At 42.8% G+C, this 14655-nt stretch overlaps 1 protein-coding gene across 1 annotated transcript; it reads right to left on the bottom strand.

Annotated features, from left to right (window-relative positions):
* Positions 1 to 531: 531 nt before the first annotated feature.
* On the bottom strand, positions 532 to 13705 carry ARPP19 (cAMP regulated phosphoprotein 19). Its single transcript, XM_075431648.1, has 3 exons — positions 13505 to 13705; positions 8464 to 8586; positions 532 to 4068 (listed from the first exon to the last, which is right to left on the bottom strand). The coding sequence occupies exons 1-3, from the start codon at positions 13547 to 13549 to the stop codon at positions 3898 to 3900; spliced, it is 339 nt and encodes a 112-aa protein (XP_075287763.1). The 5' UTR covers positions 13550 to 13705; the 3' UTR covers positions 532 to 3897.
* Positions 13706 to 14655: the final 950 nt, after the last annotated feature.

Genomic DNA, 14655 nt, shown 5'->3' with positions numbered 1-14655 from the left:
TCTGCAAGCACAGCCACTACACGCAAAGCTTTTCTGTGAAACCGTACCTACCTCAGCTCTAATTAGAAGCAGATTTGGGCAATAACCCTGTATTTAGATGGTTTGTCTTTGCCTGCAGATCGATGCCGCTCCCCATACAGAGATTCAGGTAAGTTACCTGAGGTAACCGATGCCAGTGTTAATGCAGCCTTTGCACTGCCTCAGCACGGTGTTTGAATGTTGCTATTTAAATGGGACAGTGTTCTCCACAGTTTGTTAGAGATGCAGAGTATAGAGGGTGTTACTATGATCCTGGTGACTGAGCTAATTGTGTAAATATGCCAATGGATCTTGAAGTTGTGCAAAGATCAGCACCTAAGTCACAGTGTGAATATGAAATTAGTTGGACTTTTTCCAGCACCTTGGTTTCTTGGAAAAGTTGCCATATTCAGGCCGACAATCTATAGCAATGCAAACTTCTATATGCCAAGGTCATTCCCAGAAATCCCCTTCACTCGCTGCAAGGGACCAAAACAATCATCTGTTACGGAGTTTTCAAACAATAAGCTTTAATTGCCTTATTAGAAAAATATGCACTGAAATATATATAAATGTGATTACATTAAAGTAATTCTGTAGTCTAACATACTAGAAACCAAAGCCCAGTCATATTTTTAGTGATACAGAGTAGGAAGATTTAGGTTTTAGAAATTTTCCGTAGAGAATAGCGAAGTATGCAGTATCTTTTAGGAAACCACAGTAAAGACGAGACAAATCTCCACATTGCAATAAAAACTAAGTAGATCAATTTATTCTGTATACTATACAATGTGTTAGCTTGTAAAGAACAGTTGACATTTGTATCACCTTAACATCTTCACTGGGTGTAAATATGTCCAACAAAATGTACTCCTGCAGCCTTTACACAAACACTGTCCTACGACATCAAGAACAATGAGAGGGAAGCCTTTGGTGCTACAGATTTGGGGACATATCTAGGAATTTGTAATTAATCCACTTAATTATCTTGAATAAAATGTTGGTGCAATCTGCTATTATAAGCCTACGTGAGTACTACTCTAATAACTAGACATGTCTACCTTTAAAGGCAAGATATGAAAGGGACTGCCAGTCTACAGTGTGGACAGGTTTTATTTGAAAAAGGTAATTATCAAATGGTAAAACTCATATAATACATTATGTACATAAGTTTGGATAGCTGAGTTATCTTGCTGAAGCAAGCTGAAAGTAAGCATTGATTTGCAGTCACGTTTGATTTACTGTTAAGTGATTACTGGACTTAAGTTTTATACAGTGTATAGAATCAAAATAGCTGTGCCTGCTGCTGAGGTCTGTGGGATGTGAAGGCTCGTAATCAGTCATTGACCTAGTTAGTATTACAGTACTCAAATATACACACGGATAATATATTCATAGCTGAATTTGTAGTAATCTTCAGAACTGCAAGTCACCAAGTGAACATTGGAAAAGCTTGTGCTGTCCAGCCAGCAGGACAAGCTGAGTCGTAGCTGAGTGGAATGTTTAAATTTAAATGGCTATATTTTTAAACCTTCCCAAACATCAAGAAAGCTCACCTTACATGAGCTGCAGAGTAGTGGCACCAGACAATACACAGCAAGTCACCTTAAAATGTTCAAAATTTGTTTCAGGCCCAGTCCTATCATTAAGTTTCAATTCCATTTATACATACAAAAATAAAGAGGGATTTTCACATTAGGACAAACATCTATAAAAAGCAGTTTGCTTCAATATATCCAGTTCCCTTGCTATTCTCCCAGCCTAATTTCTGACTTCAAGAAGTCAAGTAGGACTGTTTCTTCAACCTGTTCTGCAAAAATCACAAATTCTTTACAATACTAGTGGAGGATAAGGAACAAGGACAGGCTTGACAGAGCCCATTTAATTACTAGAAAAGGGCTATACAGACTTAAAAAGAATCAGGTTAGCAATTTTGAAATTCTCTGGAATGACTTCTCTGAACCAAAGACATTATACAGACACCAATGTACTTTGCTCGTGTTCTCATCAAAACAGAACCAAATTAAGATTTTTCATTTTGTCTTGATCATTTTCTTATGTCTGCCTTTAGAAGTGATCACTGCAGAAAAGAAGGGCCAGTGTTCTTTTTGACTAGCAGTCCTTTATCTTGTAAGACCTTTCTGAATATGTCAACACAAAGCACACCCTTCTAAAACCAGGCACCTTTAAGAGTGTTTTCTCTTATAATACCCACAGTGCTTTGTTTTGAACAGGCTGTTTCAGAACTGTTTCTTTAAAGAAAAAGTATTCAGTAAACTGATCTTTTTAAAGAGTTTCTTCTACTTCCAAAGAACATCCAGGCTGTGATTACCTATATTAAAATCAATTACATTGTGGATCATACTGCACTTCTAATATTCTGACTTCATTGAACAAACATACTTTTAAACGCATTAATTTACCTGTCTAATATCTACCACGTATTTTGGCAATCTAGTACTTATGACCTGCATCATAAAGATGAACTGAAGTTCATTCCTATTTCCTGACATGAAATGTTACCTATTTCTCAATAAGTCATTATATAAATACCACTTCCAGTTCTTTGTTTCCCCAAAGCCAATGAGGGGCTGCTGTATAACAAAGATAAAAGGAATTAGTTTACTACTACTTCAGGAGTCCAAGAAAAAAAGAAAATTATACCCTTCTGCTTTCAGAAGTCTAAAACAGCCCAACGACCATTGCGTTGTAATCAAACCTTAGCAAGCCTAGATTTGGAGTTTGCCACACAGGAAACTCTCTAGAACAGTACATTTAGCCATCTCCCACATCATCAGACACAGCATTTCAGCTTTAAAAGCTTGAAGAGCTGCTGAACAGAAAGGGCACTTGCCTCCAAATACAGGTACAAATATCAGATTTATATTTGAATGCTGGACATTGTTGCCAAACAAAATATACAACCGCAAAAGCATAAGGCTGAGTCAAGTGTAAATAGAAGTGTTTCACAAATTTCAGCTATTCAATTTTTACTTTCAGTAGCAAGATTCTGGGCTCTTAGTTTCAGGACAAGACTTTGAAAGATACAGAATCACTTGTGCTTTGATTGGCACATTATCCGCTTTTTAAAATGTAAAACTAATAGACATTTGCAAAAGGTTGTGCAAAACTATTGTATTTACAAAAATGGCACAAGAGTGAATTCAACAGTCTATGCACATGCACACTTCATTCACATCTTCAACAAAAGTGTGTCCTAAGCTACGGAACTGAAAAGAATACCAGCTTCAACAGGCAGTTGCCAATAAGCACTAGATTCACAAGAGTTACACCAGAATGGGCAAATATTGCCCAAGTAAAAACTCTATTGTTAAAGCTGAAACAGGTTTAAGGCCGTTCAAGTTCAAAAGCAGAAACAAAATTCAATCAGAGCCCTGTCTTTGTTTTTATACATGCTTTACCATCTAGCAACTTGTGGTCTAAACCTCTATTTTAGACAACAAACCCAAACACAGAAGAAAAACCCAACACAACTGGAGGTTATATTAAATACAAATATGCTGTAATTAAGATGAAATAACAAAAGCAGAAACATTAGAAGTTGTAAAAGTTGCGATGTCACTTGCTGGAACCAGTCCTACACTAGGAAATAGGCAATATGTACATTTTCAAGTAGATTACATTGCTCTAACCAAACTTGTCCTTTTTAATCAGTGCATTGTTCTCAACTAGTCCAAATACTACACGTTTTACTCTTAACAGTACTCCCTTACAATAGCAGCACATGCTATCGCTATCTGCAAAGCTGTCAGTCTCATGACTTAGTGTAAGAAAGAAAAAGGGGGATGTGAGGCTGAGAAATAACTATTAAGGAGAAATAACAGGAATGAGAACAATCATGCAGTTCAGCTCTTCTCGTCAGCCAGCCAGCTTGCTAGCAACAAGAGATGGTTTCCGCTGTGGAAGATCCTGTGGAGTAGGAATATGGTCACCAGTGACTTCTGTCTTGTCAGGAGCTGCAGTAGGCAGTTGCTTATTCTTCATCTTTGCTTTAGCCATGTTGTAATCACCAGAATCAAAGTATTTTTGCTGGAAGACAAAAGACACATATTTAAAAGCCTGAAATCTTATCAGATGCATACACTGAATTATATGGTTAAATAGATTCTTTAAGTTATAAACAGTTATAAAATCTTCCCAATTTGTCAGTGTAGCTCTGTCAATTCAAATAAAGAAAATCTTATCAGGACTATTTAGCACACACAGCTAAACTCTTAACATCAGACAAGTATAGACTTAAGCTTCCACACGGACCATTAAACTCACGCCATATGTGAACACTATTTTTGCCCTGGTTTTCCCAAGAGCTCTGGTCTCCCACAAGTGAAACCCTGGGGCTTGTAACAAGCTCTGCTACACAGAATAACCAAACAATGCATGAACTAATGCTGGAGAACAGAGCCTGCGCTATCATACCAGAAGATCAAAGTAGCATGAAACTGCATGCTAACAAGAAAACCTCTTATCTGCATACATTAAACCAGTGAAACTATAATCCCTGAAGTTCCTAAAACCAATTATTTAGCAAAGTCTAATCTACTGTGTAGCCCTTCTGCAAAGCACTATGTGAAGGAAATTCTTCTCCCACGCTCTAGATTTCTTCTGAATACAGGAGTACATTAAGTCTGAATTTCTAAAACAGTGTTCCTTATTTTTTCAGCAACTTTTTGTTAGCATTACCTTTAACATTTTTTTGTTATTGTCAGATATTATCTATGGAGTTAAATCGTAACAGTCATTTTGCTTTATCTGCATCATGGTAAGTAAGCTGAGGCATGGAATTTCATCCAAGGTCTGTGTCAAGTCTTCAGCTGCTCATGGACACGTTTTGCACGAAAAGTTGTATTTTCATAGAATAGTTTGGGTTGGAAGAGACCTTTAAAGGCCATCTAGTCCAACGCCCCCTGCCATGGGTAGGGACATCTTCAACTAGATCAGGTTGCCGAAAGCCCTGTCCAGCCTGACCTTGAATGTTTCCAGGGATGCTGGCATCTACCACCTCTCCAGGCAATGAGTACTAGTACCCCACCATCCCCACAGTAAAGAATTTCTTCCTTATAGCCAGTCCAAATCTACACCGGTTTAGTTTAAAACTATTACACCTTGTCCTATCACAACAGGCCCTGCTAAAAAGCCTGTCCTCATCTTTCTTCTAGGCCCCCTTCAGGCACTGGAAGGCTGCAATAAGGTCTCCTCAGAGCCTTCTCTTCTTCAGGCTGAACAGCCCCAACTCTCTCAGCCTTTCCTCACAGGAGAGGTGCTCCAGCCCTCTGGTCATTTTTGTGGCCTACTCTGGCCCCACTCCAACAGCTCCATGTCTGTCCTGTGCTGAGGGCTCCAGAGCTGGATGCAGGGCTCCAGATGGGGTCTCACCAGAGCAGAGGGGCAGAATCCCCTCCCTCGACCTGCTGGACGTGCTGCTGGGGATGCAGCCTAGGACACGTTTGGCCTTCTGAGCTGTGAGGGCACATTGTCGGCTCATGTCCAGCTTTTTACCCACCAGTACGCCCAAGTCCTTCTCGGCAGGGCTGCTCTCAATCCCTTCATCCCCAGCCTGTACTGATACAGGGTGCTGCCCCAACCCAGGTGCAGAACCCTGCACTTGGCCTTGTTGAACCTCATGAGGCTCACAGGGGCCCACTTCTCCAGCTTGTCCAGATCTCCCTGGATGGCATCCTGTCCCTCGAGCACCACCCAGCTCGGTGTCATTTGCAAACTTTCTGAGGGTGCACTCGATCCCACTATGTCACTGATAAAGATATCAAACAGTGTGGATGCCAATATGGACCCTGAGGGACACCACTTGTCATCTTACTACGAGGTCTATCATTAAGGTACTTGTAATCCATGATTTTGAACAGATTGTCACATGAGGCCAAAAAAACTAGATTCAGGACAAAGATTTACACTAGCAACTGCTGCTTACAATCACAATCACCCCTGAAGAGAACACTCCCCTACTTAGCTTTATATAGGCTTATTCATCAGTCAGATGAACAACATCCATCACTACCTGCTGTGTTTAAGTGCTTCTACCATACTCTTTATTTTGCATTAGTACTAAACAGCTGCAAAACGTTCAGTAGCAGTAGTTGTTAGGCAGAATTAATTTGAACATCTGACTTAACAGGCTTTTACCTAAGGGCAGGGGGGGAAGTTGTTCATGCAAGGCTGCCTCAAGAAGGCTTTAAATGTTCCCTGCCATAGCCTTAAAGTTACCAAATCTGGTTTTCCCACCCAGTCAGTAGTACAACTGAACCACATGCTTTTATTCATAAACCTTCCCAATTCAATCCTCTTGATTGTGTAATCCTTATTTACACCACAATGTTCTAGCACTGCATCTGCAGACTAGACCTCAAGTTCTAACATAATCTGATTTGTAAAAAGGCTTTCATATTTTGCTTTTCAAGCCTGAAGAAATCAAAAGAAACTTTTAAACAGCAACTAGGTAATAAAAGAATCGCTGAATCTTTAGATGCATTACTGCTGTCAACAGACACGTAAGAGCTCCAAACAGAATCCCTCTACATGAGCGTGGTGTAGCATGGTTCTCACCTACCATCATTCTGGAGAAAGTGTGCCAATAATGGTGTTTGCACCCAAGGCAGAACAACTCTGGAGAGTAAATATCAATGGGCAGAGCGTGTCCCAGTTGCCAAATCAAAGAAAATCTGGGCTACGACTGACTAAATACATTTAGAAGAATATCCGAGAAAACCTACCATCTTTCATGAATTAGAACATCAGTCCATTTCTTCCTTTAACTTATTCCTGTATTTTGCTCTGATTTACTCTATCTTCTCATAGATGGCCTGTATTTGATCACCCCTTTTAAACTGACTATGACTGTCCAGGTGTCTTCGTGTCAGAAACACTGTCTGAAAGCATATTCGCTATCTTCACTCTATTTTAAACTTCAGCAATCCAGGCAGCCCGAAGTACACCAGGCATCTATACCAAGGAAAGATGCTTCCTCATTTAAGACACTGAGTACACTAAACACAAGTAATAAAAAATAAAATGGAAGAAAGTTATTACCACCACATCAGGAGTGGAGAACTGAAGAAGGCAGATTATGAATTGGAATCCACAACTTTATGACCTCTTTCATCAAAGTAGCAAAATGCCAAACACTTCATCAATTAATATGCTCACTGGTCTATCTCAGCACGGATTTGAAAATACAGGCTCCAACAACCTTTGCATTAAATAGTGCTACAATCAAGGTGAAAATATTGTGCAGATTGTTATTGTTGGTGATGAGTTTTCCTCACATTTGCACTGAGTGCAAGCAGTCACAATTCCTTTATGGTCATCATTCCTTTGGAAGCGGATACTGGTCTGCTTTCCTGAATCATCATCACAACATATACTTACCATCTCCCTTCTGTGTCTACACATTCACTGAACACACTGAAGTCTCATTTAGGCTGCCTTTGACCACATAACAGTATAACTCATAAAAGCAGTCACCTAATCTACCACCTGCCCATGCCCCGCAGCCATTAACTATGCTGCACATGCTCCAACTTACAATAGAAAGCTTATCCAAAAAACCTGCCAACAGTAACAATTGCCAGGAGGTGTTACCAGATAGCACAGAACTAGATCAGCATTGAACTCCAACAGCTGGTTTGCGAAGGATTTATATTTGGAATCATTGTGTGCACTCAAAGGGCCTAGACAATAGTAAAAAAAAAAACAAAACAAAAAACACACAACAGTTTGACAGCAATGAAAGCACCATCAGAAGTAGCGATATACTGGGATTATTCTGGGAACAGAGTTCTAACATGCCTGAAAGGCATTACATAATCACTGTATGAATAATTAAACTAAAAAAAATAATCAGCTGAATAACTAAGAAAATAAGAGACACCGGTTAAATGTTGAACAATACTGAAATACTAATGCACCCTTCGTTATTCTATCATTATTTTTTGGTCAGGGTGTATATTCAGAATTACACTGCCACTCTCAAACCACCAATGTCAGATGGTGCCTGGCGTAACATAGCAGACACTAAGCTTTCACGTGCTAAAATCATGGATAAGAGTGGACATACATTTTGGGGACATAAGAATCGACAAGGTAAGATCAGTACAAAACAGAAATGAGGTTCTGACCCTTAGTGTTTACTATAATTTTTTATGGAGTCTATCACAGCAGCAGTGAAACAGCTTCTAGGTTTCATTTTTTCTAAAAAGTGCAGTTGAGCCATTGATGCTGTAAGAACATTATCCTGCCAGTTTGGCATTTGTCTTGTGGAAACAAATTTCCGTTCCTTGTGCTCTCACAGACAAAGTTTAAATTTCTTAGCACTCTTACTCACACAGAGGTGGGGGGGGGGGGAATAATCACAGACACAGGCATTTTGTATGGAATTTCTTGTCCATACCCTGCAGACAACAAAGAACTCACTCCTTTTTGAAGCCTCTTCCTCAAGAAGTCTGAGCCTCCTGGCTTCTGGCCCAGATGAGGATACCTTGCTTTCAATTTTGCTTCTTCAACTTTTTCTGGGCTGATCACCTTATCCTCCATTTCCTGAAAGACAATTACCAATATTGTAAATGAAATATACAATAATGAACTATTTACACAGAATACCTTTGCAGGTAATTCACAAACATGCAGATTGCTGCTACCAAGTGAACACATCAGTTATTTGAACAGTTTCATACATTCTCTCTCGAATACTGACAGTAACTGTAAGAGTTCAGCCTCCCATCTTAGATGCCTTTCCTGGAGACATGTTTGATTCTAATCAATGTATTTCTCTTTTACACAGAAGTAGTCTATACTAAAATTAAATTATTCCATTTGAAAAAAAAAAAATCCCCCAAACAAAAAAAATTTTTGGTCAAAACAAGGGTTCCGCTAAGAACAAACAAATGTTGAAAGCTGGGCAAGAGCCACAGGACTTTTTTTCAACTGCCTCTGATCATGAAGTTGCACAGACAGACTAGCACTTGCATTGCCACAATCTAGTTTGTATGACTGATCGAACTGTAATGTGTTGATATTCACTGTGAAACAGTGTTACAGTAGCTCAGCCTCAGAAACATGCCTGCTATCATATTAATAGTAACAATCTATACATGTCTATAATCATTCTAAAATTATGAGGATGAAGACAGTTGGACAGTGCATTTGTGTAAAATACAAGGCCTATTTCATGAGTATACTGTAAAATACAGATGGTCAAAGTAATCATTTGATGATACTCATTTGGCAATGCCAAAAACTGCAATTTGTACACTCAGCCTTTCAACAATGACCTCTACTTTACACTCATCTGTTCCGGTCCATGTAGCAATGTTATGTATGAAGTACAATTCCTTCTATGAGATCATTTCTAAAATATCTTCCCTCAAAATTCTTGGTTTGCTACTTTCCAGTATTTAACCACAGCCTTTTTTTTTTGGCATGCAAATCATTGCTAGTTCAGAGAAAACAGATATTGATTTCCACTGACTGCTGTAATTCTTGAATTGTTATTATCATCTGAAGTCACAGAAAGACTTTTAGGCAGGAAAGAAGAATTGCCATTGAAATTGGGAGGGCCTCACATTCATCTGTGACTAAGGTTTCATACCCACTTAGAGCTGCTTATGCAGCCCCTTCATGCTCTTTTCCATCCATGTCATCACCCTCTGCATTGCATCAGTCAGCATGACTGCATGCACTCCAGATGAATGGGTTACAGAAATTAATTCAACAGAAAAATAAATATCTAGGTTTTTTCCTTTGTTGGGCTGTGTTTCATTTGGATCAGTTTCCACAGTCTGGATCACCAAGCAGCTGCACAAACAGGTATGTTAGCACAGCAGCAGGGAGGACAGAGGAACACAATCAGCTGGGAGCTACTTCAGCCCAAACTGCCAACGAACTAGAGCCAGTACACTAGCCTACCCCAGTGCTTTCCTATATCTCCTATAAAAGCTCGAAGTTCCATAATATTCAACACCTTTCTGGTAAGAAACCTCAGAAGCAAAGTTTGTAACAACAGATTCAGAATATAATGTTGCCTAGTTGCTCCACTAGGCAAACACATCTCAGAGACAGCTTTGCACAATACAGTGGGAATCTGAATTAACAGTTTACCAAGGGAAGATAGAAATTCTCATACGAGTTTAAGAGAAACTTCTATGGGGATAGGAACCAATATTTTTATTAGATGAAAACACAGCTAGACAATACAATGCAAAATAAAGGGCAAAGTTTCCCTGACACTACTGAACATAAAACTACACTGTTTCTCACTATACAATATCATACTAGCCAAGACCATAGTTTCCATGTGTTATAAAGATTATTCTCCAGCTGCTGTGCTTCCTGACGTGCTTTATTATCACTCCGACACTGACTGGATTTTCCCCAAAGCAATGCTTTTGGTTAAACACTTTCAACATCTAATGCTGAATCACTGGGTACTCTCTGTTCAGCCAACAGACAAAGCATTGGAGGGGACATGTTTTGCCAATACTAAGCAAAAGGAGGGCGTTTTCAAGAACAGAGGGCCAACAATAAATAGCTTACATAAATATGTATTCACGGTGCATCAAAGGAGACACTTTGCAAACTCGCAGGACTGACAAATCGTCACACAGCAGGAAATCAAAACACAAAATACTGTGTTCTGCATCAGTGCAGCTGAAAAGGATACAAACCATGGTCACTTACTCCTGATGACCAAGAACAACTAAGACTCAAAAAACTACGTAAGAGAAATTAAAGAATTTCAATACAAAGACCTGGAGTGTTAAACAAAATCAGCTGATGGCAGGTTCAAAAAATACTTAAGACAACAGTTCTTCATATAAAACACAGATAAGCTGCAGAACCCCCTGTCAAAGGATACGCAGGGTGCCAAGAAGTTAGATAGATTCAGAAAGCAATTTGATGTGTTCCTTCGCAGCTCAGAAGGCTTTTAAACCAGAGATTGCTGAGACCTGGGACAGTTTCCTGGGGAAGCTCACTGCACACATGTCCTGACCTTCTAGTCTTCTACGGACTAGATGATATTGAGTGCTCTTGGAGATGTGTTGTTGAGCCACAAAGGTTTTAACCCAAACCGGCAAGGCCATTCACACATTTACAACATTCTCCTTTGAGTTACAGAAGCAACAACCAAGTGACTAATAAATGATTGGGGGGGTGGAAATGAAGATATACCACGCTCTTCTTCCTAGTGACAACCACACAAAAGTTACAATTGTAGTTCTCTACAGGAATTTGACACAGCTAATGAAGTCTGCTTACTGCATTTAAAGGATCTACCAGGAAGGCAGTAGTTACCGAACTCATTTAAAGATAGCTTTTCTTTCAGTCTTTATAGAGGTATGAGCAGCATAAAGTTCCATATCTGTTGGACAACTGAACTGCATGGCTAAAAAGAGTTATCAGCCTTTCCAAACTCCGGTATGAAGGAAGAGCTCATCCTCTTTACCAAAAGACATCAGACAAAATGTAAAGCAGAAAATGGGAAAAACATGACAACAGCACAACTCTACAGCAAACTGATGTGGCAAAAAGCCAGTCCAGAAATAAAATGCACCAACTCTAACAGCTTCCTGAAAAACACAGGCTTTTATGGCAAAAAGAGAGTCAGTCAACCAAGCACATGTTCTCCAATGTCTAAAGTTTCTTTGTTGCTGAACTTCCCCCTGCCACTGTCCTGCGTTTTCACAAGAACAGGAAACACAGGTCTTTGGTGGGTTTTCAATTTACATCACTCTTGTTATTTAACACCTTTCTCACCTAACACATGCACAAACTTCTTACAGAGAAGTTTAGGAAAGAGGTCTGATCATGAAAACACTGCCTCTAAGTTCATTTAGGGGCTTCATCTTTTTTAAACATACATATGAATAAGTACTGCAAAATGGGTTGTTCATGTAAGTACTTCAGAGCTAAACATTAACTGAGTCGATGTTCAATTTTGTCTACCCAGTCAAACAGTTTTAGTGAAGGTTAATATTGCAATGCCATAACAGCACTGGTATCACAGTATCGTAACTGGATATAAACTCACAGAAAACACAGGCTTATTTTATTGACATTATTAATTTGTCTTGAACACCTCATCAGATTAAAACTAAATTAGCAGATGAGTAAGGGACTCCTGTCTCTCAAATAAAGGGTGATTTTCCAAAACAGTGCATAAGCACTTCATTTCAAGGCTTCAGTCTGAAACTCAGTTAGTAAAATCAGCCCCATTCGCCTGACTTCATCAGAACACACTAGAAGGGCATCACAATAAACTTGCTACCACATGTTTTACCACGCTCTTATTACAGAGCTATTCTAGGAGTGCTGCATAGGCCAGGGATTTGTTTTTACAGGCTTTGAATAGCAACGGTATCCCTTATAGGCTTTGAATAGTAACAGTATCCCTTCAGTAGGCTACCTGACACGAATGTGAGGTCGAGCTGTAGAACACACACATTTAAGAGTAGGTTACAGACCTGTCATAGAAGCCGGTTCCGATTACTGCACCTATTGAGAAAGTATCATTCCGTATTAGCCCCCAAAGCTCTACTTGTATGACTACCTCGCATTACAAATAGTAAATTATTAAACAAAAACTTGACAGCTGAGGTACACTAAGCTTTTGCTTTCAGCATCCTTCAAAGCAGTACTTGTGTTTTGTAACTGCTCCCTGTTACAAACAGCTGTGGAGATTGCGACTGAGTCCAGACAGCAATGACAAGACTAAAAAACAAACGTCGTCTTAAAGTCACAGCCAACAGCGGGAAACTGCTAACGGCATACAGTCATCTACGAAGCCAAATCCCACTTTAGAAACTAAGTTAGTGAGGGGACGTAACAGCGCCATCACAAGACAGCCCAGCCAGCTATTCTTTCTAAAAGCCTTAACTAGAACAGGCCACAGCCATCGCGTTTTGGCCATTTCTCCTCCCTAACCGCTTAAATTAAAAGCTGAACATTTTCTAAAAGTGAAACAAAAGTTCAGCCACCATACGAGCGCGGGTCTCCGCCGCCGCGACCGTGAGGTGACATTCTTTGCCCCGGGAGGTCCCGGCGGGCAGTGCACCCGGCAGAGCGGGGCCGGGGAGCGCCATTCGCCCGCCCAGGCCCGCGCACGCCAGCGATTCACCAGAGAACAAAAACTCCCCAGCGCGGAAGCCAACATGGTGGTGCCGCGCCGGCCCAGCCGCTCCCGCCCCGGCGTCCGGGCCCCGTCCCGCCCGGCTCGCCCGCCCCCTGCGCGGCGGCGGAAGGGCCGCGGCTCCTCCCGGGCTCCGGCCGCGGCTCCGAGGGGGCTCCGGCCGCGGCGAGGCGGGCGGCCAGGCCCGGGAGACGCCGCCTTCAGGGTTCCCCGGCGGCGGGGGCGGGAGGCCTGGTCGCGGTGCCCCCGCTCCGCCTCAGCGCGCAAATGGAGGTGGGAGAAGCCCCGCGGGCGTCCTCCTGCTCCTCGGCGGGGCTGCGGGCCACCCACCTTCTGCTCCTCGGCCGAGGCGGGCTCGGGGCTCTCGGCAGACATGGCGCCGGGCAGCAGAACGGAGGGGAGAACAGGCAAGGGAGGCGCGACCGCCGCTCCTCCGCGCAGAACAGCGCAGCTCTGCCACCGCCTCCCGCACAAGATGGCGGCCGCCCGCACGACGGAGCGCCGGTGGGACCAGACTTCCTCCGCGCTCAGCCTCCCTGGCGGCATGGCCGCGCCCCGCTTCCGGCCCCGCCCCCCGGCGTCACGCCCGCCGCATTGCAGGCTGGGAGTTGTAGTCCGGCGGGCCACGCCTCTCACCCCCCGGGGCAGGATGGACGTGGCCCCGGGGCACCCGGCGGAGAGGCCCCGGGGCGGCGGGCCCGGCAGGCCCCTCTGAGGGGCACAGGGCTTTCGGTCGCAACACCGAGTCGCAGCCCGACCCGCCCACAGCAGCCGCGGAAGGCCGAGCTCCAGCGGGCAGCTTGGGCGCAGCCTGCGCAGGCCTGGGCTCGGCCCCGCACCGGCCCCCCCGCCGCGCCCGGCACCCGACGTCAGAGTAAAGGGGGAAAAGGAAAGACCTTTGCTAAAATTAGTTTACGGATCAAAGCGGGAGGAGCGGCGCTCGTAGCACCTTCACTCGGGGACCGGTTTTGGATCCCAGACGCCAGCGGGCAGGCTGGAGGTCTCAGGTAGCCCGTGGCAGCTCCGGAGCAGCCTGGGATCGAGTTGTACATCGAGTTCTTCCCGTCTGCTCGTCACTGTCTGGCTCTCGGCAGAACAATAACCTCCCGTGGACTCTCTCAGACTTTAAGTTCAAATAGCTCACCGCTAATAAATCTTTAGAGGTCCCTAAACAATAAGGGGAGATTTTGCTTAAATGTTCAGTTAAATGAATGTACGCTCCCACTTTCGCTCTACAAAGCGTATTTTCCTAGCACCTCGGACCGCTTTGCCATGACGCTGAGCTCCAGCCTTCCCACCGCTGCCTGTCACCTGTGCCCTCCGGCTGAGAACCAGCACAGGCAGTCCACCCTGCAGACCCTGCACCGGGGCGGTGAGCCACCTTGAGCACGGCTCGGGAAGGGGGGGCAAGGACAGGCTTGGTGTGTTTAAGGTCCAGAAGACAGACTGAGACAGGCCAGAAGAGTCTCTCAGTCAAAGCA

This window comes from Opisthocomus hoazin, chromosome 10 (assembly GCF_030867145.1).
Source record: "Opisthocomus hoazin isolate bOpiHoa1 chromosome 10, bOpiHoa1.hap1, whole genome shotgun sequence".
In the NCBI taxonomy this organism is placed as follows: Eukaryota; Metazoa; Chordata; class Aves; order Opisthocomiformes; family Opisthocomidae; genus Opisthocomus; species Opisthocomus hoazin.
Note: the sequence above shows the minus strand (reverse complement) of the source record. Positions and strands in the feature narration are given on the sequence as shown.

What these genes read in the sequence shown, in the direction of transcription:
- ARPP19 (XM_075431648.1), bottom strand. Translation starts at nt 13,549, where the DNA reads ATGTCTGCCGAGAGCCCCGAGCCCGCCTCGGCCGAGGAGCAGAAG. An exon ending in CCTCGGCCGAGGAGCAGAAG is followed by an intron (nt 8,587 to 13,504) that starts GTGGGTGGCCCG and finishes ATTGTCTTTCAG; the next exon opens with GAAATGGAGGATAAGGTGAT. An exon ending in GGAAGAGGCTTCAAAAAGGA is followed by an intron (nt 4,069 to 8,463) that starts GTGAGTTCTTTG and finishes TTTGTCTTCCAG; the next exon opens with CAAAAATACTTTGATTCTGG.